Source organism: Triticum dicoccoides, chromosome 1B (genome assembly GCF_002162155.2).
Source record: "Triticum dicoccoides isolate Atlit2015 ecotype Zavitan chromosome 1B, WEW_v2.0, whole genome shotgun sequence".
Classification (NCBI taxonomy): domain Eukaryota; kingdom Viridiplantae; phylum Streptophyta; class Magnoliopsida; order Poales; family Poaceae; genus Triticum; species Triticum dicoccoides.
The window spans coordinates 161,305,358-161,326,423 of record NC_041381.1 but is presented as its reverse complement, the minus strand read 5'-3'; the positions used below and the strand labels follow the sequence as shown (position 1 = coordinate 161,326,423).

Genomic DNA, 21,066 nt, shown 5'->3' with positions numbered 1-21,066 from the left:
GCATTTGGCATCAATGCCATGTTTAACTTGTTTTGCTCATATCTTCTAGGCCGTAGCTCCGAATTAAATGAACTTCATATGTAACTTGACTAGAATCTCGTGTAGATCATCTTGGTGCATCTTAACTTGCTGTTTAACAACTTGAACATAATGTTTATTCAGATCTGGACCAATTTCGAAATTTGCATATGAGGACTTACCGGAATTGTTATATGTTGTTCCCGGCCTCATTTAAACTTGCCTTGATGTGTTGCTCTTGTTTGCATCATCTCTTGCCATGAGTAGCTTCATCTAGATTTGTCACGCATCATGCTTGTTGTGCATCATGCCTTGTTCATGTGTGGTGTGTTTACCATGTTGTGTGCTTCTTTTCGATAGTTCCCATTTCATTGCGATCGTGAGGATTCGTTCGTCTACGCTTGGTTCATCTTCGTGGCTTCATCCGTTCGTCTTCTTCATGGACTCGTTCTTCTTCCTTGCGGGATTTCAGGCAAGATGACCGCTACCCTGGATCTCACTGCTATCATTGCTATGCTAGTTGCTTCGTTCTATCGCTTTGCTGCGCTACCTGTGATTTGCTCTTCAAGCCTCCCAAATTGCCATGAACCTCTAACCTTTGACACCCCTCCTAGCAAACCATTGATTGGCTAGGTTACCGCTTCGCTCAACCTCTCTTATAGCGTTGTTAGTTGCAGGTGAAGTTGAAGATTGCCCCATGATGGACAGGATTATATTTGGGATATCACAATATCTCTTATTTAATTAATGCATCTATATACTTGGTAAAGGGTGGAAGGCTCGGCCTTATGCCTGGTGTTTTGTTCCACTCTTGCCGCCCTAGTTTCCGTCATACCGGTGTTATGTTCCCGGATTTTGCGTTCCTTACGCGGTTGGGTGATTTATGGGACCCCCTTGACAGTTCGCTTTGAATAAAACTCCTCCAGCAAGGCCCAACCTTGGTTTTACTATTTGCCTCACCACCACCTACATTTCCCTTGGGAGTAATTAACCCGAGGGTCATCTTTATTGTAGCCCCCCTGGGCCAGTGCTTGTCTAAGTGTTGGTCCGAAACAGAGCCACTTGCAGCGCCACCTCGGGGAAACTCGAGGTCTGGTTTTAGTTGTACGTAGTGTTCATCCGGTGTTGCCCTGAGAACGAGATATGTGCAGCTCCTATCGGGATTGTCAGCGCATCGGGCGGTCTTGCTGGTCTTATTTTATCATTGTCAAAATGTCTTGTAAACCGGGATTCCGAGTCTGATCGGGTCTTCCTGGAGAAGGAATATCCTTCGTTGATCACGAGAGCTTATCATGGGCTAAGTTGGGACACCCCTGCAGGGTATAATCTTTCGAAAGCCGTGCCTGCGGTTATAGGTAGATGGGAATTTGTTAATGTCCGGTTGTAGATAACTTGACACCAGATCCGAATTACAACGCATCAACCGTGTGTGTAGCCGTGATGGTCTCTTCTCGGCGGAGTCCGGGAAGTGAAAACAATTTCTTGGGTTATGTTTGACGTAAGTAGGAGTTCAGGATCACTTCTTGATCATTTCTAGCTTCACGACCGTTCCTTTTGCTCTCTTCTCGCTCTTATTTGCGTATGTTAGCCACCATATATGCTTAGTCGCTGCTGCAACCTCACCACTTTACCCCTTCCTTTCCCATTAAGCTTTGCTAGTCTTGATACCCATGGTAATTGGATTGCTGAGTCCTCGTGGCTCACAGATTACTACAACAACAGTTGCAGGTACAGGTTTATGTGATGATCATGACGCGAGTGAGATGTTTGCTTGTCTTGGAGTTCTTCTTCTGCTTCTTCTTCGATCAGGGGATAGGTTTCAGGTCGGCAGCCTGGGCTAGCAGGGTGGATGTCGTTTGAGTTTCTGTTTATGTTTCATCCGTAGTCGGATATTGCTCTTATATAAGATGATGTTGTATTCGTGTGGCATTGTATGACTTATGTATGTATCCCCATCTATTATGTAATGTTGATGTAATGATATCCACCTTGCAAAAGCGTTTCAATATGCGGGTCTATCCTTGGTGGGACCTTCGAGTTCCTTTTGGATAGGGTCGCATATTGGGCGTGACACGGCAAGACCCTTGTCGGGCCACCGGGCAAGACCCTTGTCGGACCACCCGACAAGACCCTTGCCAGAGCCGATAGCAGGGCCGTTGCTAGGCCCGCACCAACCAACTCCCCGCCGCCGTTCGCATGCAGCTACAAGCCCAACCAACTGGGCAGGCTCCTGCGTGGCAACATGCAGCTTCCAGGCCAACTCGGCACACACCTGCGTGGCGGCATGCAGATCTTCGTGGAGGCTCCACCACCGCGCCACCTCAGCTGCTTGCCTGCCTACATGGCACCGCATGCATCGCTGGCCAGGGCGTGTGTCGAAGCAAGGAGGAGCGGCGACGGACGGGACGGGCTTCACTCCCGTCCCCGATAAAGTGAGGGACACCTAAGCCATGCATTAAATGCATCTTGTCCTGTAATACGGGTGATAAGCTCACAATACTGTAGGCCTTTCCACCTCCTGTGTGCCACTGTGGCAGCCCCTTTCGCCTATAAAAGGAGGCCCATGGCATACAGGAAAAGGATTCGGCTCTTTCGAACCACGCAGCACCCGTAGCTAGTTCGAGAGCTCAAGAACACTCAATACATCCACCAAGCAGGACTAGGGTTTTACGCATCCTCGCGGCCCGAACCTGGGTAAACGATCCCCGTGTCAATTACTAGTCCTGCTCTTCTCACAACCCCGCGCCCCACAACCGTAGTAGGGATTCTTGTGATCCCATATATAGGTGTCGTTTTCCACCGACATCTTTCAAAGTTGCTTTAGCGCAATTGCTATTATTTCTTTATCAATGGATATATTTTATTTTACAATGAAGGAATAGTCCCGAGTCGCTATAGGCTTACGACCCGGCACTTGGGGACTACATTATTTAAAATCAAGATTACATCAAGTATGCAAGTCCCATGTCGCTGCAAGCATGCACCATGGCACTTGGGGGCTAATGCAAGGTCATTTTTTAGTCGTCTTATTGAAACACCCGACTCATCATATTGTAATGAGCCAGCCCTTGGGGGCTACCAATTGCTCCTATTAAAAATTCAAAGTACACAAGCTTTAATCCATTATATTGAAGGTTTCATTGCTCAGTTGGTAGAGCACAAGGCTCTTAACCTTGTGGACGTGGGTTCAAGCCCCATGGTGGGAGTTACATCATATGATGTTATTTTCAATGAAGTATATATAAAGTCCCAACTCAGTATTATCTTACTGAGCCGACCCTTGGGGGCTACATGATGCTACTCAAGTCTATATGATCATATTTACAAAGTCCCTGCTCATTATTGCATAATGACCCGGCACTTGGGGGCTACACTGGTTAAGTTTTTTGAGCATAAGGCAATTACATGTCCCAGGTTGCTTCAAGCATGACAACCTAGCACTTGGGGGCTACATATGTGGAATATTCAATTTTGACTAGTGACTGATATGAACAACTAGGATTTCTTCAAGGTTGCAACATTTATATTGAAGCAAGTCTTAAGCTGTTACTACACTCCCTTCTTAAGACTTGGGGGCTACATGTAATATGCATATAACAGAGGAACGTCTTCAAATTTTCAATTTTGAGCAAAACAGGTAGATCAAATGGTGTGACCCGGTGTTGGCAACAATCATGACCGGGTGTCTATAACAGTCATGACCCGGAATCATCACTTTTTATAACCCAACAATTTTGGAAATCATAACTCGGCAAGTTCTACATTTTCAAGCCGGTATCAGTTGAATATTTCAAACACCAATATTTTTGTTAAGTCAGAGCATTGAAGGCCGACTCAAATGGGTTATTTCTTATAATATTTCTCTACAAGAAACCAATGTCATCATATTGATTATGAAGCTGGCCTATTGACCCGGATTTTTTAGAAGAAGTGCCCAGATTTTTTGCATTGGCAAAAGTTGGAACATATCTGCTAAAGGAGATTTGCTATGAGATCATGGACACGCATCTAGGAGGAAATGAACAAGGACTTAAGGATGATCAGGTGCCGGTTCAGGAAAAAATTTAACCCGAAGCACAAGCTATCAAGTTTGTTTTTTGTGTTTATATTGTAGATCAGTTTAACATGGATAAATCCAAATTAAGCTGGGGGCTAATGTCGGGGATATACCCCGCGGTATGACCCGGCTGGAAATATGATCCTAGGGTAATATAAACCTTTATCATGAATAAGGTAATATAAAATAACAACTTTATTATTGCCTCTAGGGCATATTTTCTTCAGTCTCCCACTTGCACTAGAGTCAACAATCTAGATTACATTGTAATGAATCTAACACCCATGGAGTCTTGGTGTTGATCATGTTTTGCTCGCAGAAGAGGCTTAGTCAACGGGTCTGCCACATTCAGATCCATATGTATCTTGCAAATCTCTATACTTGACTTGTTCATGAATGGAGTTGAAGCGTCTCTTAATGTGTTTGCTTATCTTGTGAAACCAGGATTCCTTCGCCAAGGCAATTGCTCCAGTGTTGTCATAAAAGATTTTCATTGGATCCGATGCACTGGGTATTACACCTAGATCGGATATGAACTCCTTCATCCAAAACCCTTCATTTGCTACTTCTGAAGCATCTATGTACTCCGCTTTACACGTAGATGCCACCATGATGCTCTGTTTGGAACTGCACCAACTGACAGCTCCACCATTCAATATATATACATATCCGGTTTGTGACTTAGAGTCATCCGGGTTAGAGTGTCAAAGCTAGCATCGTTGTAACAATTTACGACGAGTTCTTTGGCACCTCCATAAACAAGAAACATATTCTACATCCTTTTCAGGTACTTCAGGATGTTCTTGACCGCTGTCCAGTGATCCACTCCTGGATTACTTTGGTACCTCCCTGCCAGACTTATGGCAAGGCACACATCATGTCTGGTACACAGCATAGCATACATGATAGAACCTATGGCTGAGGCATGGGAAATGACTTTCATTTTCTCTCAATCTTCTGCAGTGGTCGGGCTTTTGAGTCTGACTCAACTTCACACGTTGTAACACAGGCAAGAACCCTTTCTTTGACTGATCTATTTTGAACTTCTTCAAAACTTTATCAAGGTATGTGCTTTGTGAAATTCCTATCAAGCGTCTTGATCTATCCCTATAGATCTTGATGCCCAATATATAAGCAGCTTCACCAAGGTCTTCATTGAAAAATTCTTATTCAAGTATCCTTTTATGCTATCCAGAAATTCTATGTCATTTTCAGTCGTCGCCGGAGCCGGAGTCCCTACTGGGGGCAGCGTCGCTTCGGTCGCCGGCCGTGACCGGTCAGTGACAGGTGAGCCCACCCGGGCGTTTGAGACATGTTTAGAACGCCCAGTCGTAGATGCTCTAAGAGCAACTCCAACGCGCCGACCCAAATAGACGGTGATTTTGTCCACTTTTTGTCCGCTTGGATCGGCCTGGCGGACACCAACGTCCGCTTCCGCGTTTGGGTCAGCGCATGCGCCCAACGCTGGCCCGACCCATTTTGACGGCACGCGAAAAAAATAAGCACAAACATTTTGAAAATAAAAAACATTAATTAAACATTAAAGCCGGCCACGAAGGCCGGCGAGAGTCCACGCGTCCACATTACATTAATTAAACATTAAAAAAACTTAAACTACGAGGCGACGCGCTGCCCTAGGCGTCGTCGTCGTCCACGTCGGGGCCGGTGAAGTCGATGAGCGTCGGTGTAGGGCCGGCCCAAGGGAACGTCGTGTTCCAGACCGCGGCGATGTCGGCTGCGGGCTGTGCGGCCGCCTGTGTCGCCGCGGCCTGGCGCGCCTCCTCCTCGGCCTCGCCTCTGCTCCTCCTCGACGCGTCGCGCTCGAGCAGCTCGAGGTATTCGTCGTGGCGGCGCTCCTCGGCTAGCCGTTGCTGGCGCCATTGCTCGAGGTATGCTGCCTCCTGTATCTTTGTCGCCCAGTACCAGACCAGCGGGGCGCTGATCCACTATGCGCCGCTCCTCCTCCTCACTCTCCCGGAGGACAGCCGCCATGGCCGCCTGGTATGCGGCCTCCGCCTCCTGGTCCTCGTCGTGGACGATGAGGGGGCGGCGGCAAGCTACGGCGACTTCGCGAACGCCGTGTCGCTGGCCTTCTCGTGATAGAGGGCGAACCAACAAGCCCAGTTGGACGAGTCAAGGGCGTACGCGGCGTCGCTGCGCTGCTCCGGCGTCAGCATGGCCTATTGGCGCCGCACCTCCTCCACGTGCGCCCTAGCCGGCCTTGGCACGGCTGACACCGGGATCCTCTCCGGATCCAGATGCCAGTCATGCGGCAAGGTGACGTCGGGGTACGGTAGAGCAACGCGGTGCTGCTAGTGCCACTTCACCTGGTGCACTGGCATGCTGATGCGTTGCCTCGGCCGGTGAGCTGGCGCCTACGGAGGCGGGGGGAGGGGGGAAGGGGTGGCGAGGGCCCTGCCCTTGGCTTTGCTGTTGCCGGCGCAGGAGAAGGGCCCCATCTGGCTTGGCTAGGGGTGGCTAGGGTTGCCACCGAACGGGGAACAGGGGCTGGCGAGATGGGGACAAGGGCTCTCTGGAAGCGGATGAGGACGGGCCCCCCGCCCTGTTGGCTTAAAGAAGGACGGCGGCCTTAGCTGACACGTAGGCCCGAGGTGGGTGGTCGTCATAAATAAAGCTGACTAAACTGGTCGCGGGGTAGTTGGACGGCCGTCGGGTGGGGATGCAGCGGACACCAAGAAGGCGCGCGAGCCATCCGCTTCGCGTCCGCGCTAACGCATTTGGGCTGCAAATGCGTCGGCGCGGACACGAAGCGGGCGCATTTTGGGTTTGGGTCGGCGCGTGGGCCTCCACTTTTGACCGCGCTGACCCAAACGGACGCAGACGGGACATTTTGGGTCTTTTTTGCATGGTAATATGTGTCTCATTCATATCATAAAGATTAAAGTACAAGTCACATAAAGACCGACATGACAAAACTGAAAAGATAGCAGAACGTCTCTGAACTTGACACCAACGCCCGTTACCTGCCTCCGGCACCACCATAGCAGCCACCAAAAGAAACAATGACGGATCACCTTCTCACCCGAGCTCAACGCGGCTCCATCACTGATATACAGCTTTGCATACCTCCAAGGTGGCTCACCAAAGACGAAACCATTGTCGGTGAACGAATCAGACCGTGGCAACACCCCGGACATGCCATCGAACTCCAGATCCGGCACCCCACATGACTAAGACATCGGAGGAGGAAAATCATACCTGCCATCCACGAACCACGAGCCCAACACACGTTCCATCTTCCAGGTGTCGTCGATGCAGACCACAATCTGCATCCGCTCCTCGACTACCTCTCAAGCTCCGCGCCGACATTGGAGCAGATGTCGTAGCAACGGTGGAGCTCGAGGACACATGTCCACCATAAGGATGCCGCCGCTGCCATGACATCCCCGCTTGAATAGACTGGTTCCTAGATCCTTCACGGACCATAGAGACGATCGCCTCGCCGGAGAATAATCCGGAGCTTCTTTATTCAGCATCGTCGTCGCCGCCGTCGAAGCCAAGACGTAGCTTCTTGGGCCCTAAAACCTAAAGCTATAAACGATTCACATGTGCGGGATCCAGCGACCCCTCCTCACCACCGACGACCAAATGGTCGCCGGCGCAGGAAGGAGCGGCTCTCCTATGGCGGCGGCTAGGTTTCTCGCTACAGGAGGAAAACCCTCGACCATAAACCCTCGACCATAACAAGAGGAAAACCCTTCTCTCTTGTATCCTGTCATTTCTTAGATCTTACCAACGAGAGCGCTAAATAAGAGGAAACAGAAGAGTCCACATCCGAACGGCCCGTGAGCTCCCGCGACTAGGCGACTAGGGTTCCCCCTCCCCACCTCCTTCCGCCGCCGGCCCTTCAGCCGCCGCCGGCCCCGCGCCCCACCTCCGCCCCCTTCCTCCCTCCCCTCTCTCCCGTCCGGACCCACCTCGCGCCGCCTCCCCGGGAGGTGGCCGGGGCGGAGCTCGTGCCCCTCTTCTGCGGGCCCTCTCCTCCCCTTTTTCCTCTCGCCGCCGCCGGCGGTCGCCCCCGCCGCTGTCCCGGGTGGCTCTGGCGGCGGTGGGCCTTCCCTTTCCTGCGCGCGCGTGCTCCCTTCCCGGGGAATGGAGGCGGCAGCGGTGCTGCTCAGTGTGGCTGCGGTCCGGCTGCCCTGCGGCGGCGGCCGGCGGCAGGCGTGGTGTCGGAGCCGCTCCTTGGCGGCGGGGCGACGTGGTGGTGCTGGGTGGCCTCGTCGCGACCCCGACCCATATCTGGACCCGGCGGGCCCCATCTGGGTCCTAGCGGGCCGGCTCCCCGGCGTGGCCTCGTTGTCTGCGGCGCGGTGAGGAGGAGGAGCAGCTCGGATGTGGGGCATCGGCGTCGACGGCGTGCCGGCAGCAGCGCGAAGGCGGGAGCTTTACGGGCCCACGAGGGCTCGGCCGGGCTTGTGCGACCATGGGCCTGGTGTGCTCCTGCTATTGCGTCCGGACGGCTACCGTCGCGGACGGTGGAGGTGGGGCCCTCCCGCGTGCCGACGATGCTAATGCCTTAGTCCCGGCTCTGATTCTTCGCCACGCCGTCCTCACTCCGCGGTGCCGTGGTGAGACGGCGTCGGGGCCTCATGTCCGCGTTGGCGCAGGGTAGTGGTTGGTCTGGTGGCTGGATCCGGAGCTCCCGAGGTGCGGGTTGGGATCGTGGGAAACCCCTGTCAGCGTGTCCGACACCGGCGCGGTGACGCCTGTGGGCGACACCTGACCTTCCGGGAGGGCGTCGGGTGCTACCCTTCCTCTCGCCTCGTTGTGTACCGGGGGAAACCCTTGGCAGCAGGGTCGTCATCGTTGCGATCCTTCTTGGAGGTGTTGATAGGTGCCGGCGCTCCGGAGTCTTGGAGCCTAGTGGAAGATCCTGGTGGGCACAGTGGTCGCGAGGCTTCTTCGTTTTTGTTGATCCGTCGTTGTCGGCATTTGTTTCTTTGTTCTTTCTCTGTCTTTTCTTTTGAACGTGACTGTGCTACTTCCGCCCAGCACCTATCCTTGTATGGTTCGGTTGGTTGCTTTGTATACAAAGCGGAGAAAACCTTTTTTCGGTATACAGTATCTCTTTTGACGTCTTGGGTCTCTGCGGTGGAGTTGCTCTACGAAGGAGCGGTGACAGTGTCCGACACCAACTATGTGGTCATTCGCTGACACCACACTCCATCGTGAATTGGTGATGCCTCGCCTCCGCCTTCCCCGCCAGCCCGCACACGCTGGCGTAGTGACGCCCCGCATCTTCTCCTCCCCCATGCCGGCCTCGAGCTTGTGTGCTCCGGGCGTACGTTGCTGAAACGCCATTCCCGATGACACGCCTCTACTCCACCACGGCGTGCGCGCGCCGCGTCCGCATCAGCTGCTGCTGCTGCCTCTCCTCCTCCACCACCTCGCCGCCCTCGCGCACCTGGTCTCCCCGCGCCGCCTTCGCCGCGGCCACAGAGCGCGTCCCCGCCGGCACGCTCAGCCGACCAGACGCACATCGCCTGTTCGGCGAATTGCTACGGCGGGACACCCCGGTCCCCAGCCGCTCCCTGAACGGCCTCCTTCCCGTGCTCGCCCGCTCCACGTCCTCCGCGTACGTCCCGCGTCACAGATGGGCCCGCCCTCGCCGTCGCCCTCTTCAACCGCATGCACCGAGCGGAAGCCGGCCCGTTTGTGGCGCGTCCCGCAGTGTACACCTACGGCATCCTCATGGACTGCTGCTGCCGCGCGCGTCGCCCGGACCTTGGGCTCGCCTTCCTCGGCCGTCTCCTCAGGACGGGCCTCAAGACAGACCAGGTCGTCGCCAACAACTTCCTCAAGTGCCTCTGCTACGCCAAGCGGACCGACGAGGACGTCGACGTGCTGCTTCATAGGATGCCCGACCTCGGCTGTGTGCCTAATGCCGTCTCATGCAACATACAGTAGTTCTTAAGAGGTTATGCGAGGACAGAAGGAGCCAGGGGGCACTCGACCTGCTCCACACGGTGGTTGGTGGCGAAACAGGGAGGTGGCTGCCCAGAGTTGTACCTCCGGCAGATGATTGATAATGGCGTTCGACCGAATAAAGGGACATATAATTGCATCATCCATGGATTATTCCACATCAGGGCGGTGAAGGCGCTGCTGAAATGTTCAGAGAAATGACAAGCCAGGGTCTTATACCAGACGTTTTTACTTACAACTCGTTTGCTTCCCTTTGCAAGCATGGAAGAAGCAAACAAGCTGCAGAATTTTAATGATTCTATGACTGCTATGGGCCACAAACTAGATATGCAGGAACAAGGAATGACTCCGGATGTATTCACCTACGCAACTGTAATAGCTGCACTTTGTAGCATGGGTAGGCTGGTCGATGCTATGGAAAAATTTATTTAGATGATTTGTACGGGAGGACAACCAGACACAGTTGTTTATCAGTCCCTAATTAGGGGGTTTCGTATAAATGATGATTTGGTTAAAGCTAAGGAGTTGGTTTCTGAAATGATAAACAAAGGTATTCCTAGTCCTGATATAGTGTTCTTCAGTTCAGTAATACAGAGTCTATGCATCGAAGGAAGGGTTATGGATGCACACGATATCTTACACTTGGTTATACACATAGGTGAGAGACCTGGTGTCCTTTTATTTAACTCTCTGGTCAATGGATGTTGCTTAGCCGGCAAGGTGGATAAACTCTCAGATTACTTGATGCCAATACCATGGAATCAGTTGGAGCATAAAGTTGTTACTTACAGTACACTTCCTGATTGCTACTGTAAAATGGAAAGATCAATAATGGTTCGACTCTGTTCAAAGAAATCTGGCGTAAGAGAATTACACCCGAACTGTTACATATGGCATCGTACTGGATGGGTTTTCCGTGCTGGGAGAACTGTTGCTGCAAGAAAAATGTTCCATGAGATGACCGAAAGTGGAATAGCAGTGAGCATTTCCATATAGTACAACATAATTCTTGGAGGCCTTGTAGAAATAATTGTGCAGACGAAGCGATCGACCTGTTCTAGAAATTAGGCGCGATGAATAAGTGATGTTCAATATTTTTACACTCAGTACTGTGATTAATGCAATGTACAAATAAGGATTTATTTATGAGTGACTCGGATGTATCCGGACTTTGGAGTGCCCTGAAGACTTTTGGTGGTAGGATTAGTTATTTACCAGAATCCCATGAGCTTATTTTCAGAAAAAATGTGAAATGCCTATGACCCTGTCAATCTTCGAGGAAAGGGACTCTAACATAGTAACATGACAGATTGCGATTTCAGGATAATGGCTTCTGATTGCTATTGGGGATGGTACACACATAATCTTCCACCAGGAGCGCAATGAATACTGATGCAATCTTTTGTGATTGCTGCCTGTCTAGTTGAGTTTGATGGTTATCAAGTTTTGGTTTGCCATCTATGATCTCAGAAACTTGATTGGTCCAGGTGAGATTCGGAGATCACTATTCTGGATGCAGTAGAAAACAGGATCAATAGTGCTACATAGTTCATGGCTGCGAGCATTGTTTTCGGATCAAATCACTTACGATGATGCAAAGAAAACAAATAAAAGAAAAAAAACTGAAATGAAGAATGACTTGTTTGTATAGTGACATGGAGAACAACGCTCGTTTAAAAAAACATCGAGAAAAACTAGTCCCATACGTCCACGGTCGCTAGTATTCTGAATGTCTTGCTGGAAGTTTTGCCTTGAGAATTGGAGATAAATGACTAGTGATGGCCAAATGGAGGCAGAGATGGATGGTGTCGCTGGCCAAGTTTTGACCCTTCAAGTTGATCATAATATGTTTTTAACTGGTAGTTCGTCTAACTGATGATGACAAGTGCTATTAACCCTGAAGTTCAGAGCGTCGACAAGTCAGACAACCAGAAACATGACTGTTTTGTGTCTACATCATCTCGACGTTGCAAGCTATGCTAAAAAGAGGTCTGGCTCTTACACACAAGCCCCTTTATTAGAACACAAGATACAAACAAACTACTGGCCTTTACAGAGGAGGAAGAATTGCAATACCTCTGGATGTTGCCAACGTTTCTCATTGTAGTTGAGTTGATTTTGAATTCAGATGATGCATTGTAATTCCCTTAACTCAGTGGATCAATGTAAATGAATATGATAATCAATGAAGTAAACACCATTGCCGTCAAGTATTGATTTTCTCTGCAGTGTGCACATGAAACTGGTCTGGCATATACAGCAACTGTACTGAACGAAAATTGCAGCAGTTGCAAAATTCAGATAGGAAGTACACGAGCTGTACATACATCAGATGCACACATCAGATGAAAACATAGAAAGAGATCTAGTGGCAGATGCTTGCATACATCAGACTGATCATAATTGTGATCCAATAGTTTTACATAAACCGAATCCCTTGCATAAATCATCAATTGTGATCGTAATTCACACTAATTCATGGTCAAATTAAGAATCTCACTCGCATTACTAGAAAACATGCCAGTGAAATTCTCCTGCACATTTGCAACTTGTATCTTATCCTTTGCCTCCTCTGATTTTCTCAGCTACTGAAAAACTGCTGACTTGAAGGTTCACCCACACGGACTCAAGAAAGGAATTGGTTGCTTGTTTGGTGAAGCAACAACAATACGGTTTTGCTTCGGGATTTTGCAGCTGAGATCCCGCATTCCCCTTAGCACGCAGAGTTGAAACTGGAGTCACCTTCTTCATGCTAGGTGAAGCAGCAGTGACAGGCAATGTTGTAGAGCCAAAGGAACACCAAGCGACTGAACGAGAGACCTTCTTCAAGGATGGTGTAGAGTTTGACAGATGGCTGCAATATGATGCCACCTTTTTCACATTCTTGACTAGTTACTCTTTTTCAAACATGTGCATCACCACTCAAACGAAGTATTGTGAAATCAGAGATGAATCCATTGGATCTGTGCCTCAGTACACACTTTTCCGACTAGAGCAGCAGAATGCTTTAAGAAGCCACAGAAGCATACAAGAATAAATAGATACGAAAAGATTACTCAAATGCTCTGCAAAATTCAGACCGACAATTCTCTCATTCATATCCAAAATTGATTACAGTATGACTTGATAGTCGGTACATCAAGGACTTTCTTAGCTCAAAGCTTCACTCACACATACACACAAGAGTTCACCAACCAATGCTACTCGTCAGAAACTGCAACTTTAACTCACCACGACGCCAATGCCTAAGAATCCAAGTCAGCCAAGATTAATTTTACAGGAGAGTCAGCATAGTCTCCAGACGCTAGGCAGCTCACATGATTACTGTGTGTATCGACAAGTTCAATTCTACTCTTTTTTTCCTGCTACAAGCCGGGTAGAAAAGGGCGTTTTTTATTTTGCGGCGAGTGCGTTTTACGCTCTGTCTCGTGCCGGAATTGCAGTACATGAGCTTCCTTTTTAGGCTCATCTGCTTTACTTTGATTTATTGAAAATGCCCTTTATTTACTTAAACCCTTACTTAGGACCAGGTGTGGATGTAGTGTAACTATGCCGTACACATTTTAACAAGGTTTTTGCTGCCTAGCTAGATGGAGACTCTGCTGACACTCTTGTAAAATTACTAATGACTGAAAGGGATTGAAAGAACACTAGAAATCTTGGTGATTAAGTGCAGAATCTAGAGATGCAAAGATTAAATGAAACTCACATGTGAATGGTTTAGGAAGGACTAGCTTAACTCGAAGGTTCACCCACACGGACTCAAGAAAGGAATTGGTTCCTCTGCTTCCTCTGATGCAATTTCTTCCTTTGCTTCGATCACCCGAGCGCTCATCCGTGGATTTGCATCGCTTGCGCAAAGTCCCGTCGACGAGCCATCTCGAGAAGGCGAGCTTGATAACGCCATGCGTGCTGTCTTGCTTGGAGCAGCTCCTCGGGGGACTTGGTCACGTCGGAGTAATGGATCCAGGGGTCGTTGAACTGCACGGTGTCCGCCATCTGCTCCACCTTTCGCCTGGCCTCTGCTCTGCTGCGCTCGATCTCCTGCTGACGACTGGCCTCTTCTTTGGAGGCCGATCGAGCCTTGTCGAGGCGAGCCATGGTGAGGCGAGCTTTCTCGATCAGTTCGCGCATGCTCATCTGCGGCTTCGGTTGCGTCGTGCTCTCCGGAGATTCGGCGACCTGGTTCTTGATTGCGGAGGAGTGGAGCGGATCCTTGCCGCTGCTGGGAGACGGAAGCTTGCTGCCGTTCTTGATGTTGGCGGGGACGGCGACATGGAGCTCGCCCCCGGAGCAGGCACCGCGTACGCGCTTCGCCGGCGGCGGTTGCTCGCCGCGCACGGATCCGGGACGCTTTGGCCTCTTGGCAGCCGCGGGGTTGGCCATCAAGGCGGGGTTCACGCGCACGCGGGAGGAGCAGGAGTGCAGGTCGGTGGCGGCGGCGGCACTACGGCGCGGGAGCAGAGACGGCGGGAGCACCGTGGTGCCGGCCATGGTCGCGGCCGCGGAGTTGATCGAGGAGCAACGACCCGGCGTTGGGAGAGAGAGGAAGATGGATCGAGGGAGGCTGATCGGTGGGCGAGGTCAGATGGATCGGGAGTTGGGGAAACGAGGCGAGCAAGAAAATAAGAACGCGGGAGAGAAAGAAGTGGCGGCAAGCAATTTGAATCCGAGTCGAAGTCGAGACTTTGGTTTTTGAATCCGAGTCGGCCCAGGCATGCATAGCTAAAACTGGCGGCAAGAGACTCGGATTCAAATTGCCTGCCACCTTTCCAACGCCTCAGAGAAAGCACAAATGAGTTCTGCTTGCATAAAGGCTAAAGCCCAGAAGAGCAAGATTAAACATGATGGCAGAATCAATTTTGGCACGAATGTCTGAACCCGAGTCGGCGCAGGCATAACTAATTCCTCAGAAAGCACAATCATAAATCCCTCCTGCCAGTATATAAGAAATCTCCTTTTTCTAAAAAGAGTATATAAGAAATCTAAAATGCCTGCTTGTAGCATTGGGTTCACTTGGCGGTGTGCCAAAATCAGAAGAATGCCTGCTTGTAGCATTGTTTTCCTTATTATGCTTTGTTAATTTTCAGGCCTTCAGTTCAGAGTTAAACATCTTAACCAGCATGGTGCATTCAGAATTTTTTTTTAAAATCTTGAACAGCGCTTATTTTGAGATCCTGATGTGTCCACTGTAATACTGTAGTTCAGAGTTCAGAACTTTATCTTGAACAACACTTATTTCGAGATCCTGATGTGTTCGTAGTGTGTGCAGCTACAGATCCTTATCTTAACTCTAAGCTCTGTGGTAGCTGCTTGTCAAGTTGAAGTTTGATGATTTCTCATTTCTCAAGTTGAATGTGCCGGCTAAGTATCAGTTTTGGTTTGCAAACAGTTGTTCTCATGTCCGTATAAAAGGACATGCGAATAACTGTTCCCAAACATGCTAAACTTCACTAAGAACTGGCTAGAGTAGCAGCAAAAAAACATGAAACATCATACGTTTCAATTACAATGTAGCCCATGGAAAATCAGTCTGGTAGCTGGTACCAACCACACACACATGTTTATTTTCACTCCACAAAACTGATCTTTGATATCTCGAATATGTACGCTACCTGAGCCGTAAAAAGCCCATAATCCTCGCTCACATTTTTTTTTTAATATATGCTACTGAATGTTCTCCATCATATCAAACCTCCGGGTCTAGAATGTTTCGAACTCTGGTCGACATTGGAGCTGAACTCGTTATGGTTACTTCTATTGTCCTGCTTGATTGGCCCATGTATGTCGGCGTCGTGCCTCTGTCGGCACACCCATGGATCAGCGCAGCGGGCTGCTTAGGCACCATTGGTAAGCTTGTGCTTTCAGAGTTCAGCATTGCCGCAACATCTGTCATGGTGGACCGCTCTGCTGGATCTTCCTGAGCACAAAGCAGTGCCACCTGAGCGCATTTCGTTATCTCAGCGACTTCATATCCGTCCCCTAACAACAGATCCACAAGCTCATGCAACCTTTGGTCCATCCACATATGCCAGGCCTGAAATATATAATACATTTGACTTTAAATAAATGCAATGTAACTGGCATGCAGTGTGTGCCAGGTATAAAAAAATAGTCTTGCTTTTACACACCCTATTTGAGAAGTTCACAACTTCTGTTGTCAAGCAATGGTATAGGTTAAAACTCACCACTTTAGTTGAAAATTAAAGTAAGTCTATTTTCTAATATTGAGAACGGAAAGATGTTGCTTGAAATGTACTTTCACTCACATCTCGTACAAGATCACCAACAGTATCCTCTTGCTTCTCGAGTATGGTATTCTTTCGGCCACTAATAATCACCAGAACCAAAACGCCAAAGCTGAACACGTCTGTCTTCGTCGAGTAAACTCCTCGAGATGCATACTCTGCAGCTTTGTAACCACTGAAAAGTGAAACAAAAGATGTGAAGACTGTGAGATTAGGACATCTGAAAACAAATGATGGGAATATGTGATTATTAATATTGTAGGCAGCTGATACCTGGTTCCCACGAGCCTACTCGTGTGCCCTTCTGCTACATCTGAACTCAGTGTCCTAGCTGACCCAAAATCAGTAATCTTTGGGCTCATGTTATAATCCAAGAGGATATTATGTGGTTTCAAGTCTCTATGGACAAGGCAGGACATGGAACCTTTATGCAGGTAAACAAGGCCCTCTGTTAACCCTGTAATTATCTTGAATCGCTTAGACCAGTCTAGCAATTGCCCTTTTGTTCTGTCTGCAAAAGATAATCAAATTGCAACTTTATCAACTGTTGACGAATTTCTCTAAACCAAACTAGAATAGTTTTTATGATTCGAGCAACAAAGAATCATGTGAAAACTAGATCTGTTGTAGCCTTCCATTTAACTGTAGATGTTTTGAATTCATGCACATTTACTAGGAATTAAAGGAGGTGTGCTTGAAAAATATCTCTGATGATACGGAAAATGTACCAGATATGTAATGGTCCAAGGAACTATTTTGCATGAACTCATAGACAAGAATCCTTTCTTCCCCATGAATGCACCACCCCAGCAACCTAATCAGATTGGTATGCTGAAGCTTTGCAAGCTGCAATTCACTGTCGAAATCAAATATCGTTGCATGCTGATCAAGTCTTTTGATGGCAATCATAAGTCCGTTGGGCAACTGACCCTGCAATGGTTACTTAGGGAGTTCAAATAACATTCTATCAACAGAAATCAGTTATTTATTGGGAAGACAAGGAGGACAGGTATTCACTTTGTTAGTTAGTTTGGATATTGGCACATATTTACCTTATAAACTGTACCGAATCCACCAAACCCAAGTATTCTCCTCTCTGAGAAATTGTCTGTAGCATCCACGATCTGAAAGAAGTTGAACTTTGCAAATCCCACACAAGTTTCTTCTATACGGATACAAAGCTCAGCGAGTTCTTCAATATTGAAGATTTTCTGTTCTTGCAGGTCAACTTTTCCTGATTCATGGATAATCTATCCATGTCACTGATGGGATTGCAAAAAACCTTTACATGGCTAAGAGAATACACAATAATTGAGAGCATGCCTCAGTTTGCTTTTTCTAGCGATCATCAACTCATCCTAATTAGGGACTTCCCATCATATGAAAACAAATGGAGATTATAATAGACGAAGTCATGCAAGATATTGATGATGTTGTTACCATTCAACGTCATATATTTCATTTGGTTAATAACAGAGGAAAATATGTGATGAATGTTTGTTTCCACTAGCTAGTGCTCTCACCATGACATGTGACACGGTAAAATTTGATGTGGTGAGTGGTGACACGATGTTTGTCATGAACAAGTATGCACGTGTATAACTTTTTATATTAAATTATTCATATGGACTTTTTTTTAATCTCTGTTGCAATATATCCAAAAAGATGAGCAGCAGGGTATTGCAGCAGCACACAGACATAACAAAGCAATTCAAAATCCTTGAAAACAAATATTGGCATGAAACTTCACTCTACTAATTCCATACATAAGTTCATGCTTAAGCGCATTAGGAAATTCATAATAACTACTTACCCACAGATGGTTTTTCTCCAACAATGCAGAGTTCAGTAGCTCCTTGAACCCGTATTTCGGAGAATTCCAAAGCTCTTGCTGGAGATGGTTTCAACACACTCCTAAGAGGTGGCAAATTTCATACATTTGAGTCTGTATAACTTATTGAATTAAATTATGGCACGGCTACATAACTTGACTTCACAGGGATTCAATATAAGAAGGAAAAAAAATCCTAGAAAGGGATATAAGAAGGATGCTTAATGACAAATAAACTAGAAATTTGTCGAAACATAGTATATTTGAAGTCAAACAGCTGATAGTATTTAAAGTCAAACAAAGTCATTGATCTGATGCACAACTTACATTTCAGACATTTAATCTACATATATGGTGTAGGTTTATAGCATGTAGCTCTGAACCAGATTTTATTCTACAATCTAAACCAAGCGGTGGCACTAGTCAACCTAATATGGTCAACAGTCATCTGGTTTGCAGTTGTCAATTTGTCAGATAACAAGTGGTTAACCTCCCACGTTATTGTTTGGTCAAAGACGCCACAAAACTTTGGATTTAAATTTCAAAAAACGATGATAAAATACACAACGAAAATTAACTGATCTGATGTGACTACTTGAACTGTCTGTGACAACACTGAGCACCCCCTCCTCAGCCTGCTAGACAAGGATCAGGATGATTAAGTGACAAATATTACCAATTTAAAATCAACCAGCAGAGGTTCTGTGATTGAGGCGCCCTATAAACAAAATCAGAATTGCTAAATTGACATCGAATTGTGTACTGGAAGTACCAAATTTGTAGTTACACTCCCATTCGGACATAATTATAAATTCATATCATGCCGAGGATCACTTGAACAGATCAGTTCGACGAATTTTACAAATAAAATAACTCCATAATCAGTGTTTGTCCCCAATCACATACTCCTACTACCATGGGCTTCAATTTTGATACGAACTTCCACATAAGCGCCAAGAAAATTGCTACTACTAACCGGCGACAAGCCGGAACACGCCTACCTTGGCACGACGACTGTTTGTCGAATTGTCGACGAGGGAGATGAGCGGGATGAGGCGGATGAACATGTCGATCTCGTGCTGCGCGGCGCGGAGCTCGTCGGCCATCCGTGCGCCCAGCAGCAGGCGGCGGAGGTAGCCGCAGTCCTGGCACGCCGTGGCGAGCGCATAGCACCGCCGCAGCGCGCCGCGGAGCTGCTCCAGCGGCCGCCTCGTGGCCTCACGCCGCATCAGCTCCGCGAGCTCCAGCTCCCTGAGCAGGCCGCCGACGAGCTCCACGTGCTGCGCGAACCGCACGCAGGCGTCCCGCTGGCGGTGCGCCGCCAGGGCGGCCTGCACGACCATGGAGACCAGCCCCAGCGCGTCCACGCCGACCAGCTGCGCCACGTTGGAGGCCTGCCCCAGCGTGCCCCACAGGCTGCTCGAAGGGCTGTCCCATGGGCTCGCCATGCTCACTGCTCCCCGCTCCTGCCCTCTGCGGCCTCTCCCTCTCCGGGACTCGTTGCCGCCATTGGCACGTATCTATCGGCGTGTCTTTGTGTCGCCGGCGACTTTCACTAAGCGTGGTATATGTGTGGAGTTTTGTTGCATTCTAATGCCACATTTCTTGTTTTTATTTTTATAAAGACACAAATGGCCAACCATGAAGGTTTTTTTAGTCTAAAGACACTTGCTTTATTGATTAATATTCATAGGGATACAATTCAAATCTGAGGGGTTTATAAGCCACACATGGCGTCCCGAATCCAGACCAAAAGCGAGCTTAGCAAGGCTATGTGCCTCTTGATTAGTTTCCCGTCCTTCAAAGATGAAGGAACATTGTTGAAAGAGCTCCATCGTCTCTCTGATCTCTTTTACAATGATTGCATACATCCCTCCAATGCCAAGCTTGATATCCTGCACCACACCCTTGTTGTCCGAGGCAACAATTATATGAGATAAGGATAAATCTTGGGCTAGTGCAAGAGCTTCCCGGCAAGCCAGTGCCTCGAGTGTAGCAGGGTCAGTGAGGCTGGTGCATCTGATCACCGAAGAACCCAAGTAATGTCCATCGTCATCCCTGCAAACAGCACTGAAAGAGCCTTCATCGTTTGCTCTATTAACCGCCCCGTCGACCCGGATCTTAGCAAAGTTCTCTGGTGGCCTGATCCACCTAGGTTTCCTGATGCAGGATCTGGTGACTGGATTGTGCTTTTCACCTGAACTGGCTTATATTCATTAAGTTATGGGATATACTTCATGATGAACTGGTGGGTAGACATCGGACCCTGAAAAATGTGTTCATGTAAGGCTTGTCGTCGAGAAAACCAGATAGCCCAGAGAGTAACCAACACCTGGGTAAACTCCGCCGTGGGAAGTGAGTCCAGAAGAGAAAAAACCCAGCGTTTTGCATCAGGTTCGGTCGTTTCAGATAGGACCTGAAAGATCTCAGGTGCTTGCAATGCCCAAACCGAGCGAGCAACGTGGCAGTGCAGAAGAGAATGTTGCCAGGAATCTGTAGCTCCACATAACCCACAACTGTAGACAGTAGACATATTTCGGTGGTGTAACAAGTCCGTTGTTGGGATAGATTGTTGGGATAGTCTCCATAGGAAGATTTTTACCTTAGAAGGCACGTCTACCTTCCATAATTTGGACCACGACTTCTGCTCGCCTTCAGAGTTGGAAGAATCTGAGCGTCCTTCCAACCAAGCTTCTCGGTTGTGTTTTGTAGTTACTAGCATACTATATGCCAAGCGGACTGAGAAAACTCCATTCTTTTCATGAGTCCAAGACCAGAAATCATCTATTTGCTTTGTGCATAGGGGAATTGAGAAGATTGCCGCTACATCAGTTGGTAAAAAGACTTGCAAAACAGTTTGGTGGTCCCAGCTAGCATCCATCTGTATCATCTCTCCAACTAGCTGCGATGGGTTGGGTACTCTGCTCATGATCGGCCTCATGTTGTGAGCACGTGGGAGCCAGTTA

The 21,066-nt window shown here is 48.4% G+C and overlaps 1 protein-coding gene across 2 annotated transcripts; it reads right to left on the bottom strand.

Annotated features, from left to right (window-relative positions):
• Window positions 1–15,489: 15,489 nt before the first annotated feature.
• LOC119325546 (putative cysteine-rich receptor-like protein kinase 20) lies at window positions 15,490–19,651 on the bottom strand. 2 transcript variants are annotated; one of them, XM_037599285.1, is made up of 8 exons: window positions 19,102–19,651; window positions 18,666–18,735; window positions 18,083–18,160; window positions 17,322–17,503; window positions 16,998–17,199; window positions 16,543–16,780; window positions 16,291–16,444; window positions 15,490–16,058 (listed from the first exon to the last, which is right to left on the bottom strand). In XM_037599285.1, exons 1-8 carry the CDS (start codon window positions 19,546–19,548, stop codon window positions 15,711–15,713), a joined length of 1,719 nt encoding a protein of 572 aa, XP_037455182.1. In that variant the 5' UTR covers window positions 19,549–19,651; the 3' UTR covers window positions 15,490–15,710. The 2 variants fall into 2 exon arrangements, with proteins under 2 accessions (XP_037455182.1, XP_037455176.1); XM_037599279.1 differs by lacking the exon at window positions 18,666–18,735 and having other exon boundaries at window positions 18,083–18,183; window positions 19,102–19,410.
• Between the last annotated feature and the right edge of the window lie 1,415 nt (window positions 19,652–21,066).

Bases quoted from the DNA above. Each gene is read 5' to 3' on its own strand.
- LOC119325546 (XM_037599285.1), bottom strand. From the start codon at position 19,548: ATGGCGAGCCCATGGGACAGCCCTTCGAGCAGCCTGTGGGGCACGCTG. The intron at 16,781-16,997 runs GTACATTTTCCG...TATCTTTTGCAG, and splicing joins CTTGGACCATTACATATCTG to ACAGAACAAAAGGGCAATTG. The intron at 16,445-16,542 runs GTATCAGCTGCC...TTCACTTTTCAG, and splicing joins AGTAGGCTCGTGGGAACCAG to TGGTTACAAAGCTGCAGAGT.